The 14621-nt window shown below is 36.6% G+C and overlaps 1 protein-coding gene across 3 annotated transcripts in view; it reads right to left on the bottom strand.

The window, feature by feature from the left end:
• The window catches only part of LOC135705189 (ribosomal protein S6 kinase 2 beta-like), a 125143-nt gene that overhangs the window by 61107 nt on the left and 49415 nt on the right, over positions 1-14621 (bottom strand). For 2 of the 3 annotated variants that reach the window (XM_065226788.1, XM_065226790.1), the window contains exon 2: positions 4398-4441. The exons of the other annotated variant lie outside the window; for it this stretch is intronic. In XM_065226788.1, the coding sequence (XP_065082860.1) occupies positions 4398-4441 (44 nt within the window). The remainder of the gene's footprint in view (positions 1-4397; positions 4442-14621) is intronic. 3 annotated transcript variants of the gene reach the window in all.

Genomic DNA, 14621 nt, shown 5'->3' with positions numbered 1-14621 from the left:
ACAGGGATCGTTTTTGGTAGAGCGATTATAATACACAAACACACACACACACGCGCGCGCACTCATCCAATTTCTATTTTTAGATCAGGACCCACACTGTGGTAAGTGATGCGATCGGTGTTAAAGAAGAATTTGTTTTCATTAAAATCTAGTGGGTATAGAATAAGGCAAAGTGCAAAATTGCAAGGAAGGGGACGGGCCTGGGATTGAACTCCCGACCTTCTGCTCAGTAAGCAGAAACGGTAACCACTGAGCTACCGAGCCTCGTCTTTACCTCATATGATTGACCTAACAATTGACAAACAAACAAAACCTATGATTTCCCGCTCAGTAGCAAAAACGGTCGCTACTTGGCCACTGAGCTCCTTCCATCACAATCAATCACTACGAATGACGATCATAATCATAATATAAATCATGTGGTCGACCAGTACGTAAGTTGTTTAAAAATAAAGGCAAAATCGATGCAACCCTTGCTACAAAGTAAAGAAGCCTGAGATTGAACGTACGATTTTCTGCACAGCTAATAAAATACGTTTTCATAGTGAAATGTATTTCCATCAATGTATGAGCTAGGTAAAGAAGTGCACATTTGATTAGTGTTGTCGCAATAATGGCCCTTCGCTCAATTTCAACTTCAGTCCAATTTTCACACTGCCGTACTCTAGCGGAACTATCAATCTATCCTCTTCAGGACTTTCTCTAGCTAATAAATTATCGTACTAATGCTTCATGTTGATATTAGTACAGGTATACCTCGATATAACGTAACTGTCACTTTTGACTTCCATTGTTGATTTCCCACAAATTATCATTCAAACAAGCAAAGTAATATCACCATAGAAGTAACTCTAAGACCAGAAGGTCCCGAAGAAACGTGCTCAAGTTTTTGGCTCAGCTCTGGTACTCTCTTCGGTCCCAAGCTAATCGATGCACCCCTCGAAACATAGGAAATCCACTAACCCACTAATTTTATCTGTCAAACTTTCATAGCGAATCAATACAAACATAGTGTAGTACTAGAATTTCGACTAGAATGGGGTACGTTAATCGATTTGCTTGGGACCAATAGACTAGTCAAGTAGTGAGCCAATTTAATCGTTAGTTTCAACCGGTTGATATCACCATCGGACAGATGAGATAATCCCCCATTGTTTTAAACGTGAGTATTTTTTACTGTAAAGGAATTATTTTATACTACAACTTTGTCTCAGACGTCAGTTAAATAAATAATTCAAAATTCAACTCGAAAACGTCACTCCCAAACGTTTTCGAGTTGAATTTTGAATTATTTATGCCAGATTCAAAATGGCCGATTTTTAGAAAAAATGTGAATGATTGATCATAACAAACAATTATGCAAAGTTTCATGAAATTATTTTTTTATTTGGTCTGCAAATGCTCCATAGGTTTCACAGTTTCCAGTAGCAATACCAACAACTACAATTTACTTGCTCAGCTTCATTTTTTTTTACGTTCTAAAGTGATCAAATCTTCGCCAGATTACGAAAAAATAAACGAATTTTACCTCTCAGAAATCCATGAAACTTCACATAATTGTTTGTGGAAAAAAAGTTCAAAATGTTACTAAAAGTTGATGTTCTGCGATTTTGAATATCAGAAAAGCTAGTATTTTTGATAAGATTTCAAATTAACATTGGTAATATTAAAAAAGAACTTTTTTATTTTATTGAAGTTTTTAACAGTGTTTTGAATTTTTTGAAGAAAATTTGTGATGTTTTTTTGTGTGTTAAAAGGCTATCCCAGTTTCCTACAACTTTTTTTCATGCGTCATTTCGGATAGATGAGCCGTTTTGGTACTATGATCTATTGCAAAATATCGAATACGCAATTTTGAAAAATTAGTCGCGAGTCAAAATTGCCGAATTTCAGCACAAACTTGGTTAATACCAAAACATGTATGGTACCTGTATATATGCAATTACAATAACATCCAGAGTCCCTCCTGTCTTACATATTTAAAAAATACTTGCCAAGCTCCGCCCCTGGATGGGAAATCTAATTACGTAAATAAGGGTTCCAACATTTTTTCAGGGCTAGGTACTATATGTTGTAGTCTGTGAAAGGGAAATCACTTATCGTGTATCATCAATATACATGGCATGTTGCGAGATTGAGCTCGTGAGAGAAAATTTTCGATCTTGGATTTGATTTTTTTGGGTAAATACCAGCGAATCCAAACACATAAAGCAACCAACGATACAGACAAAACGCTCTGCAACACAGATCGATCGGAGTGGTAGAAGGATAATTATATCAAGAACAACATCTGAAAAGGGCATACAAGCTTTTTGTAAAAAAAAACTTCTTAAGCCATTTTCTCGCCATCCATATGACACCAACGACCGTGGGTGACCCTCGGTTGGCGAGAAAAGGGCCTACAAAGGTTTGTTTACAAAAAGCTCGTATGCCCTTTTCACATGTGGCTCTTGATATATTGCTTACCTGCTTTTTTACAATATACATGGTTGAGGACATAGCTTGATCGGAATCGATAAAAGGCATAACAAAAAAAATCCCATCAACACACGTGTATCATCTTCGGCTATACGTCGTGAAGCAGCTTGCCACCAATTTTGTCGTTTCCTTCTACCGGCTTGTGCGAGCTGTGTTGCAGAAGCTGTTTGTCATGATGAAAGAGGAAGAAGATTATATCATTACTGCTTTCCATTTCTGACAAAGCGTTGTCGCTTAGCTCGTTGATCGCTTGTCATTTTTGTCATATTTTTGATTCATAGGTAAATACTAAATGATTCTATTGAATTTCAATTGTAGCTTGTTTAACAGTCATATCCGGGAAAAAAACTGAACGACCAAATCCCGACTGATTTCTTTAGGTTATCGTTCACTTTTTTCGACCTGAATATGCATCGAAAGTGAACTATTCCAATTTCCCTCAATTTATATATGGAGATGTTTTACTTCCTAGCAGCAGAACAGCACCATTTCTATGAAAAATTACCTGACGATATGATTCATTGCTACTAGTGAACAGTTATGAGAAGTTTCGTGGAATTCGGAGAGGGTAAATAACATTGAATTGTCAGTTTGCGTGGTTTTGTTCAGGTTTTTCCATGTGTCCATTTTCTTATCACCCTTCTAAATTTCAAGAGCACAAATCTCAAGATTTACGTGATTTATAACACTGTAAATTTTATACATACGTTGCTTCTCCACAGCCAACAACAAGTAGTAGTTTCAGCTACGGCATTCACAAAAACTTTAATATTTTGACTTGTGAAATTGTGAAGTGTAATGCGAAAGAGGACGCTACAAGGAATCACCTTAAGGTTAATTTATCGTTTCAAGTATTTTCCCCTACCTGTAATGTATTGAAATGGACCAATCAAAAATCAATTATGTATCATTCACGGCCGATTCTGTTGCTCAAAAATAGGAATGAAGTAGCTAAAGAAAATCTAAACATTGAGAAATTTAACTTTTCTCAACGAACATTAAAAACAAAACTTATTCAACAAAAACTAGTTGGAATCATTCAGGGATTATGCAGCTAATAGCACTTAGAATAAACTTAATGTTGTACATTTTTTATGTGTTCTTTATAACAAATTTAACAGAAAAAAATTTAAAAAAATTAAATCTTGTGGAATTTTTTTTTAAATTCTTGCAAAAACCCATAATTTATAGACATAATGCTATTATGGCGACGTTTGCTTTAAATTTTCGCTGTCAAGAGTAAATCAATAGCATCACAATTCTTGATACTTGTCAAAGATGTATTTGATAAACAAACATATAGATATGAGTTTTATTAAGGTTGTATTCATAACAAACATGCAAGACAATCATAGTTAAAATTATCGCCGTTTCACCTTCTGGACGATCATATAATGGAAATTAACCTGTAAATTTTGATATTTTATGCATGATACAATAGAGCCAGATTTGTTTAACATACCAATAAAATTATCCATTAGTATAGAAACATTTTATCATTCCGAAACAAACCCATATTCACACTGAAGTGGAAGAAAAATAACTGCAAGATGACATCCGGGAATCCAGAAGGAAAATAATAAAAAAAACAGCGGAGATGCTTTTGATAATGGAGAGCAATCATGGCAAGTGGCAGTGCAAACGCAAAGAGGGTACATGAAAGAAATTTTCATCTAAAAATGAATGCACTCCAAAAGAGGTAAAAAGAAACCATGACACTCGATCAGGACCAAACGGAAAAGAAGACGACATATCAAATGATCAAAAACAAATGCCAGATAGCGAAACATACATATATGATATAAGGTATAAGCTATACGTGGGAGCTAGCCAAAGACGATAAGAGTGATATCAAAAGAGAAAAAGAGCAAAACAGAGCGAGAAATAAAGGAAACTTCAATGTGATGACTTTTACGTACAGAAACTATCCGGAGACCTGAAATCGAGTTAGACACGCCGTGCGCTGAAAAAACACAATATAGTGAATGAGAGCGAAGTATTGGATGAAAATTGATATTGTTCTGCTGGCTCGATGGGAATTCGCGCCAACGATGGAGGGGGGAAAGTATCCTAAAATGTATATATGCTTATGTCTGAAAGGAAAAAGTAAAAATGCACTCTAATAAAGAAAAAAAAACAATAGTATTTATGATAAGATAAACGCCAATCGTACAGCGGAGATGGAACGGAAAACTGAGAAGGCATGCAATTTACCCTACTGAAGTGTGGAGGAAACGATCCGATTCGGTACTGCCTAACTGATAAAACTTAGTAGCTACAACAATACCACCAAACAAGAAGCGCAGATGTATTGGAGTTGTGTTTGCTTGTTCGCTGATTCATTCCTGTTTGGCTAATCGTACTCGGTTCCGAAGGTAAACAAGATGACTTCAATTATCGTCGTGGTCGTCGTCGAACCACCGCGCGGGCACAACAGATGAACGAGGACGTGTGCCTCGCGAGCAGGCAGGCAGACCACAGGTATGTGAGTGCTTTTAGAATAACTCAATCATGCACCAATTTGACATCATTGGTTCCATCAAGCGGCGCATGGGAATTTAATGTTGGACCGCCCAATCCGGGCTTATACGGTAAAATGGAACCGAACTTTTGGACGCTTAATGGAACGATGAACAATAAAGCTGTAATGCGGCTTAATGCAAGCCTATTTTACTACCACTTTATCCGCGGTGGGTTCATGTCTAGACGAACAATTGAAATAGGTGGAACAACCAAACGTAAACAATGGCTTTAAACACAAATTTCTCGGGAATCAAAACACACCCACGATAAGTTTGCTCTTTCAGATGCTGGTGTTAGATTGCGTGGGTGTGGTTTGATTCTCGAGAAATTTTCGTTTAAAACCATTGTTTACGTTTCGTTGTTCCGCCTATTTCAATTGTTGGTCTAGATGTGAAAGTGCGAAGAAGTAACATTTAAATATTGAAACAAATTTTTTGTAGTATGTACGAACGTTGTTAGAAATGAAAGTTCGGGAAAATCGACATTTTCATGTATATTAATTCTCAAACCCTCAACGTCTGATTTATCTATCCATCTATAAAAAAAAACCGCAACTGCTCAAGTTTTGATGAAATTAATTGAGTTTATTACAAGCCCATTCCAAAATGCGTTGCTGACATCATTTTCCTAAAAAAACGGATCGAATATTTGTTTGGATACGCTGACAAAGCTGCTGGAATAATTCGAAGCAGTGCGACTTCAACGGAAGAAGAGGGCAGCATCAATATTTCTCATGGAATTTCACATAAAAGTTAAATAATATCCCTGTGAATCAGTCCACAAACAAGATCATCAATATGTGACTATCTCAATCGGGAAAACCAAACTAATCACATTCGAAAGTATGACTTTTTAGTCGCTGCGCTGTCCGCTATCCATATCGAATTATTGTCGCTACAGTTGAAAACTGGAATAACCCACTAGCGCAAATCGATTTTACTCTCATTCTACAGGTTATACATAGTGTCGGAAGTAATGCACATTATAGCGCATCATTGTGCGATTACAGCGCATTTCTTCCGACACTATGTATAACGTATAGAACAATAGTAAAATCGATTTTCGTTAATGGGTTATTTCAGTTTTCAGCTGTAGCGACAATACTAGTTTTCAAAAGAGATCTTTGCCAAGTTTGTCCTACTTAGAGCAGTTGGTCTTAGAAGTAGGGTTAATTTTGCATCGAAACCTTAAATAGCCTAAGAAATATAGAAGATCTCAGCAAAGCGTAAATTAATGACAGCTGAGTCTGAATGTCGTGTGCAGCGCCGCACCTTTCAATTCATCCCCATATTAATCTATTAATGGTTGTAATACTAAAATTAAATCACAAACGCCAAATGCAGGGCGGTTACAAGATTTTCAAATTTATCCGCGAAATCCACGATTTTTCAAAACAAATCCGCGATTTCAAATACTAATCTACGACAATAAAAAAAAATGTTTCTATTGTTTAAAAATATCATTTGTATTACTACTACAGGGTGCGTGACGAATTTTTGCAGTAAATTTCAAATAGTAATTTCTCATGCTTGTGCATCATGATTTAGATATATTTGGCAGCACTGGATAGCTTATACTGTTAGGTGTAAGATTTAAACAAACAATGTTGAGTAAACGTAAAGATGTCGAAACAAGAGAACAATCTGTCAGCCGTTGTCGCTTTGTTGCGCGCCGGAGTATGCATGAAAGAAATAATTCGATCGGTAAATGTGTCTGAAAAAACAGTGTATAATATTAAAAAAGGCTTGGGAAAGTGATAAGACGGAGCACCTGCTCATACTGCTAATAAAGCACAGAAATGCCTTACGGAAAATATTTCGTAAATTTGGGAGGAAGAAATTTGGCCCCCAAGCAGTCCCGATATCAATCCGTTGGATTATTTTGTATAGGGCGTCGTCCAACGGGATAACAATAGAACCCCTCACACCAAACTCGCTAAAAGCTAAAATCAAGGCAGTGATGACATCTATGGATCGAAACATTTTAAAACGTGCATACTGCAGTTTCCGGAAGCGTCTAACTGCAGTCGTCGAAAGGGAAGGCAATTTTTTTGAATAAATTTACTTACAACTTCCATATGTTGCGAAAGAAAATAAATCGCACAAAATTCATTGCTAGAATAACTAACTGATGTATTTTTTCTCAAATATGCCATTTACTGCAAAAAATCGTCACGCACCCTGTACATGATATTTTTAGCCTATTTCGTATAGCATATTAGCTGTTTGCTTGCTCTCAACTTAATGTTTTTGAAGCACTTCCACATTTTAATTGATAGCCTACTATGCCTGTACAATCCTATACCCAAGGAAGTCGTGAAATTTTCCATCCCGGAAAATTAATAGATCGACGGGAATCGAACCCAGCCTTCTCCAGAATATACTTGCTTCGTAGCTGTGCCCCTTTACCGACTGAGCTTTGAAAAATAAAAATAAAATATAAACCAACAATGTATCATCTTCAGTTCTTTGTAGTATAACTTCTGAGTATTTATCGAACATGGCTGGATAACACGCAGTTTAAATGGAAAGGTTGCCGAAGAAAAAGAGGCTGCCGACAATAGCCACACTCACCTGAGAAGTTTGGAGCGTTGTAGAAACGTTTTCAACCCGTTTTGGACAGTTCTATCGATTGGAATGGATAGAATAGCAAGCAGCAGATGAATGTAAACAAACAAACACGTCATACCTATGTGTGCGAGACGCTGAGAAATTGCTAGCAGAAGTGCGGATTCTGCTTGGATTGACGAAAATACGTAAATTCACCTATGTTACATGTACATTATTCAAAGGTACCTAGGCCGAAGTGATAGATTGAGCATAGAAATTCTTTCAGAAAACATTTCAATTGAGACTTGAATCGACGCAAAAATGTTTCCGTCGCACCTCGTTTCTTTAGAAAGAGAAGGTATTATAATGCTATCTCGTTTTTCTCTTCACCGATAGCAGACACGAAGCGACTACTGCCAGCCGTTATGGATGTATCGGTTGTTTTCGGTTTTAAAGCAAAAATCATGAAACTCAATCTCACCACAGTTTGGTGAGATTTGCAGCTGGTGAGATATATTAGCTTGATATTCCGAGCTGCGAAATCAAACCTTGCAATATCAACCGCAGTTGTTTGCATGTAATCTTGGTCTTTGTTGAGATTTGATTTTTTTATATTTTCCCAACACTGATGGGGATTATGAGTAGTAAATCTAGGAAACTCTAAATAAAATTGGAAGGAATTTCAAGGAGCATTCCAAGAGAATTCTGAAGGGGATTCAAAGTGAGTTCAATAATGAAAATGACTGATACGACTACAATCTTGAAATTACACCTTATGATCAACTACGACCGAAAATCTCTTAAATGATGATCGACCAACTAATCAAAGATACATTCTGAGGAGAGCTGCAAGGAAATGTGGATAATTGCACAGGAAACTAATTTTAAATAAATAGAAAATATTCTTCACAGAATTTTAAGGTAGTATGAAGACAGCTTCAAGAGAATTCCTAAAATAATTAATAAGAATTTTTAAGAAATGTCAAAAACTTTGCGAGGGTTTTGACAGGAAATTTTTAGCATATTTCCAAAATAATCTCCAGGACATTCTGAAAAAAATTTCAAGGAAATCCTACGGAGAGTTTTAGGAGAGTTAGAAGCAAAATTCAAGAGATCCTTCTCAAAAGCATTTTGAGAAGCATTTGAAGGAAATTATGCGGAAAATTTCTGTGGAATTCTCCATATCCAAGGAAATTTTTGGATAACACTTTTCTTAATTCTAAATGGCAAACCAAGAGATTTCCAGGAATATTCCAAGCGAATAGTGAAGAACACAGTGAAGAGAAGTTAAAGCATATTCTTATCAGAATTTTTAAAAATACTAACATAAATGTAATAATGATGATTCATTTGCCTCTAACATTTTTGATTAACAGCATTTTAAAAAATAATGAAAGAAGCTTTTATAGGTTTTAATATTAACTACAACTTTTGTGAATTACTCAAACCTCTATCTCTTATACATGGCAACTAGAACTTGTTGTTGTTTTCAGTGAATTCAATTTAGATTCACCTGAAAAACAATGGTGGGTTCTGCTGGCTCTAGTTCATCATGCATAAGAGATATATATTTGATTTATTTATCAAAGTTGTAGTTAATATCAAAACCAACAAAAGCTTCATACATCATTTTATGGAATTCTGTCGCAGGCGTATGAATTTAAATGGATGTAAATAATTGTCCATGCCTGTCCAGGATTAACATAAATTGTCAAGATTCTGGGACTTCAGTTGAGAACAAATTTCAAGATTCTGGTATTAGAAAACTGTTCAAGATGATGGAGTTTGATTCGATTCTTCGGTTAATTCCCGGTTAATTTCCGGTTAATTCCCGGTTTCGATTCCCGGTTAATTCCCGGATCTCCCTTTTTTCCAATACCCAAAACAAGTTTTTTTTTATATTTGAGAGATCTCGAAAATTGAAGATCATAGACCAACGATTCTCATCGTTCCCCCCATTGTGTGGCCAGGCTCGCTCAACATCGCTTATTGTCATGTGCTTTTAGTTTAGTGGGGGTTCACGAATCCCAGGTTGAGATTCAATTCCATAGACTAAGTCAAAATGTTAAGGTCCCAGTCTAGACTTGAATTGCCCAGAATATGAAAACAAATTTATAAGAGTCAGAAACACGGCTTGGAAAACTTGGAACTTGGATTAACGAACACCGGGGCAAGTCAAAACGCTTGGGGAAGTTAAAACGGTAGGTGTATCTCTTAGCGGAAGTGAATAATCACTGAGATTATTTATACTATAGTAGTTTGCGGTAGTACACAATGCTCTCAAAAATAGTTACAGTGAATATTCACTTCCGCGAAGAGATACACGTACCGTTTCAACTTCCCCGCGCGTTTCAACTTACTCCGGTGTACCTTAGGTATTATGATCACAGATTTAGAATTTATTTTCAAGACATCAAAAAATACAAGAACTCAAAAAAAAATCCTTGTACAATCGTTCAGGTTGCTGGACTGATCAAACCATTTCGAAATTCTGTTACGTAGTACAACAAATAAATTCAGATCTTAAACTTTGAGAATAATACTTTTTTTAAATCCTAGACCAAGATAAACTTTCAATGTACCGGAGTTAACTAATATTCTAACTGTTGACAACAATTAAGATCACGAAAATTTTCAAGACTCTGAGACTAAAATAGATACTGGACTTAGAAAACAGTTCAAGATTCTTAAATTAGACAAAAAAAAATAAATTTTGGATTAAAAAATGCAAAACTTATTAAAAATAAGAACCCAGATTTAACATTTAACACTTCTAACGGAACATTTTTTAAACTCTGAGACTTGACCAAAAATTGTGTGATTCTTAAATCTCGAAAAATGCTTAAGAATTTTGAAGTAAAATAAGGAGGACATGATTTATTAAGTGTAGGTTCCATTTTGTTTACACGCCATTATCATGTTTTAAACTTTGCCCTCATATAAGAGGAGTACCGAATTTACAATGCCGCCATGTTTTTCTTTGATTTATTCTGAATTTTTAAAAAAAGTTGCACTTACTTTGGCTGCAATTTAAGATCACACGGGATCAAAAAGACGGGCGAAAAAAAATCGCGTAAAAACAGAATTGAGTGTATTTTATATATTATACCTATTTTAGGAATAAAACTTAATTTAATTTAAATCTCATAAGTATTAAATCCTAGATTTTAAAAATCGATTTTTAGCTATATAATAAGATTAGTAGCTTAAGCAAAAAAATATAGATTCTGAGACTGAGATCTCAGACCAGTCCTGGACTAAGACAATATTACACAATCCAATGACTAGGACAAATTTCAATGTTTTGGGGTTTTAATTCCCATACTGTAATTTTAATTGCTTCTCCTTCAATCGCATATTTCATCCGCAATCTGCAGATTTCTTCAGTGCCTTTTACTTACACTGAACTGTGCTCGTTTTCATTGCCACACATCAATGTGAAGACACCAACTTCGGGTAAGTTGGTTATAGTAGAGTGACAAGTTAGAATGTGAGAACTACCGACCGATCACTATTCTCAACGCAGCCTACAAAGTGCTTTCTCAGATCATCTTTCGCCGTCTAGCAAACAGATTGGTGGAAAATTATCAAGCCAGTTTTATGGACGGCCGATCGACAATAGACCAAATCTTTAAGCTGCGACAGATCCTCCAAAATTGTCGCGAATATCAAGCTCCTGTGCACCACCACCACTACACTACGTGAATACATCGATTTCAAGGCTATGGAAGATTTTGGACGAGCACGGTTTTCCCGAGAAACTGACCAGACAGTGCTGTGCGAAGATATCGGGTGCGTAATCGGACTCGTTTGAAACGCGCAAAGCACTTCGACAAGGTGATTGCCTTCCCTGCCTCCGGTTCAACATTGCGCTAAAAGATGTTATGAAACGTGCGGGCTTTAACATGCGAGGCACGATCTTCAATAAATCCAGCCAGTTCATCTTCTTCGCTGACGACGTGGACATTGTCGGAAGAACGTTCCAGGCGGTGGCAGAGCAGTACACCAGGCTGAAACGTGAAGCAAAAAAGGTTGGATTAAAGGTGAATACGTCGAAGACTAAGTCACAGTTCGAAAAAGTTGTGTAAATTTCTGTTACTATGATGCACATAAATTGAGCGTCATATATCATACAAGTTAAATTACATTTGAGATCCTACAAAGTTATGAGACATTTCATGACATATTACAAATATTGTGTGTAACCATCCATTTTTGTAAGTAACATTTCTTACAAGTTGCTAGCTTACGTGAAAAGGAAATTTACATACATGAATGTTTGCATACATGGATGGTTACATCACCAGTAACATTCAGAATTGTTTCAGGGTATCTGTTAGTTCTGTAACCGAGCACGTATTATACAGAAAGCCGCTAAATCTGGAAACGTACAATAGACTGGAAACGTTGTAAGAATGCCGAACAACAATCCTGCAAATATTGTGTTTGCCTCGAATCCGACCGGTACGAGACACAGAGGAGCGCAGTGCGCTAGTGGGTTAGGCCAAGAGGAGCAAGATCTTCTGTGCCCCGTAACGTGGGTAGATCACCTTTTCGTGGTACGTTACGGGATGTAAGATCTACCACCGATTCCTAGTCCTGACTACTTCAAACTAGGGGAACAGGATTTTTCAGTAATACAAGGAACACATCTCGTTACATCCTTGTTACTTTTTATACCTTGTTGATAGTGACAAGACTTGGCTTTGTCCACCGAGGATGATCTTGAAACAAGGAAAAAATTAGTTAGTTAGTCTTCATCTATGTGATTCATAATCTTCTATTCGTTGTTCCCTAGTTTGAAGTGGTTAAGACTAGGGTTCTGATGCATGGTCATTATCGGTGTCATTGCTTAATTTTGTTACTAAGGAATCCAATTTTGGCTGACAAAGGGGCGCGCCTTTGGAGGGTGTTTCAACCTCCGAAGGGTATAAATAGCGGGACCTTTCAATTAGAGTCGGATCCTTGCGATAAATGCAAGAATGACAACTGCAAAAAAATCGAATACTTCATCATTTCTCAATAGTGATGGAGTAATACGACATGCACTAAACTAAGGACACGGGATATACTACAATAGATCAAATTACTGGTCGCAGTGGTGTTAGGTCCCGAACAGAGGAAAAAAAGATCTTATGTTCTTCCTGAAGTTTTCTTGTTCTTTGGCTTTATTTATGCCCTACTGGGACTTTACGCCAGCTATCAACTTTGAGTTCTAGATGCACTTCCACTTTGTTGTTAATTGAGAGCATTGTAGGCCTGTACCATTTTTCTTTTAGAATAATTGTGTGGCAAGTTCACTCAGGTCTTTTTTACACGGGGGATACGTAACCTACGACATTTTGATTTTTCACATGTTTAAATGTTTTTTTTTAATCGGATTTTGATGCCATTTGTAATTATGCTTTGGTCCATATAGACATATTTTAAAAATTTCTGTATTTACACCAAAAATTGTGATTTTTTTTAAGTATGCCATTCGATTACCTATAGCTTGAAACGGATAATATGATTGGAATCAAGTCGATAGGTTGTATCGTTGTCGAGAAATCGTTAAAAACGTACCGTGTAAATCGCGAAAAAACGTGTAAAAATAACCGTGTAAAAATAACCGTGTAAAAAAAACCACGTAAAAAAGCAGTGTAAAAAAGACTTCAGTGTATAATCATACTATATAATCAAACCCTAAAAATTCTTAGATTGGACCGGGAATCGAACCCACACAACAAAAAATTAATTTTGATATCACATCAAAGTGGATGTGTCAAATATATGGTGTAATATTACTTGCCAAAAAGGACAAAAATATAATTAATACAGTGCATGAACTGACAGCTGCTTTTACTGCATTTGTTTATTTTTGTGATCATAAAAATTACATGAAATTTTCGACATGATTGAAGTGCATCCTCTTGGATGTAATATTAAAATTTATTTTTTGCTGTGCAGCAGCATCCAGAATCTTCTTGCTTTGTAGATGAGCCTTTACCGACTGAGCTAAGGGAGGCCCGAACCCACTAGTAGGTAATTAATTCAGAGGTCATAAGTAATCACACTGAAAGAAACTTCAGGAATATTGAAGATTACTAAGTAAGTCAGAACAAGGATAATTTCCAAACCTAGTTGTAAATGTAAATTTTCATAAACAAAACCTTCTTATATGAAGAAAATAACAATTGAGCAGATTTGATTTTTTTTTTTTCCTTTGGTTTGTTTTTTCCGTCGATCTTGTTTTCCGTGCTGAGCACCAATGCTACCGACGTGCCAGGAAGGCAGCTCCCACACCTGGACCCTACCTATCGACCCATCAACTCATGAACCGGGGACCAACGGCTTTACTTCCCATCCGAAGGAAGGCGTGATCAGAGATGTTATGCCTCAGAACATCCCGGCGGCGCCGACTGGTATTGAACCCAGGCCTGCTGGGGTGAGAGGTAATCACGCTTACCACTACACCACCGGCGCCGTTAATTGAGCAGATTTGTGAATCAATCAATACTTTACGCTGAAATCTGATCACATTTCAAATACAGTTAAATCTCATTCTCCTTAACAAGATATTCTCTCTATCCCGGTCTTAGTTCAGGCTACTTCGATCACATTTTCCATGAAGATTTCCCAACTTTACCTTTCCTAACTCGTTGTTCGCTTAAATATCTATTTAGAGAGGGTTTACTGTAGATTTATCTTGCTCACCCTCTCTCGTATTCACCTTTCCTCTGTATCTCTCATTATCTATCATTCTCATACTCACGCTGCATCTAGTAACGAAAAAATGCGATTGCGTTAGAGATCAGTCCACGCCAAATCGCAAAAAAAAAATAACAACATGACTCGACCTTCTCCGATTTGCATGAAACTTTGCATAATTGTGTGTTATGGGCAATCATTAACATTTTTGCAAAAATCGACCATTGCTTAGCGATGTGCTGAATTGATGTTCTGACGATTCAATTCACGGTCTTCTACTCAGTAAGCAAAATCGGTCTCCACTAGGCCACCGAGCTCCTTACAACACAAAACAAATGCTATAAAGTTTTCGTTTAACTTCTTGTTATCCCGGCGGTGACC

The sequence above is a fragment of the Ochlerotatus camptorhynchus genome, unplaced genomic scaffold, assembly GCF_037179485.1.
Source record: "Ochlerotatus camptorhynchus isolate MF236.1 unplaced genomic scaffold, CSIRO-AGI_Acam_v1.1 ptg000261l, whole genome shotgun sequence".
Lineage (NCBI taxonomy): Eukaryota > Metazoa > Arthropoda > Insecta > Diptera > Culicidae > Ochlerotatus > Ochlerotatus camptorhynchus.
Note: the sequence above shows the minus strand (reverse complement) of the source record. Positions and strands in the feature narration are given on the sequence as shown.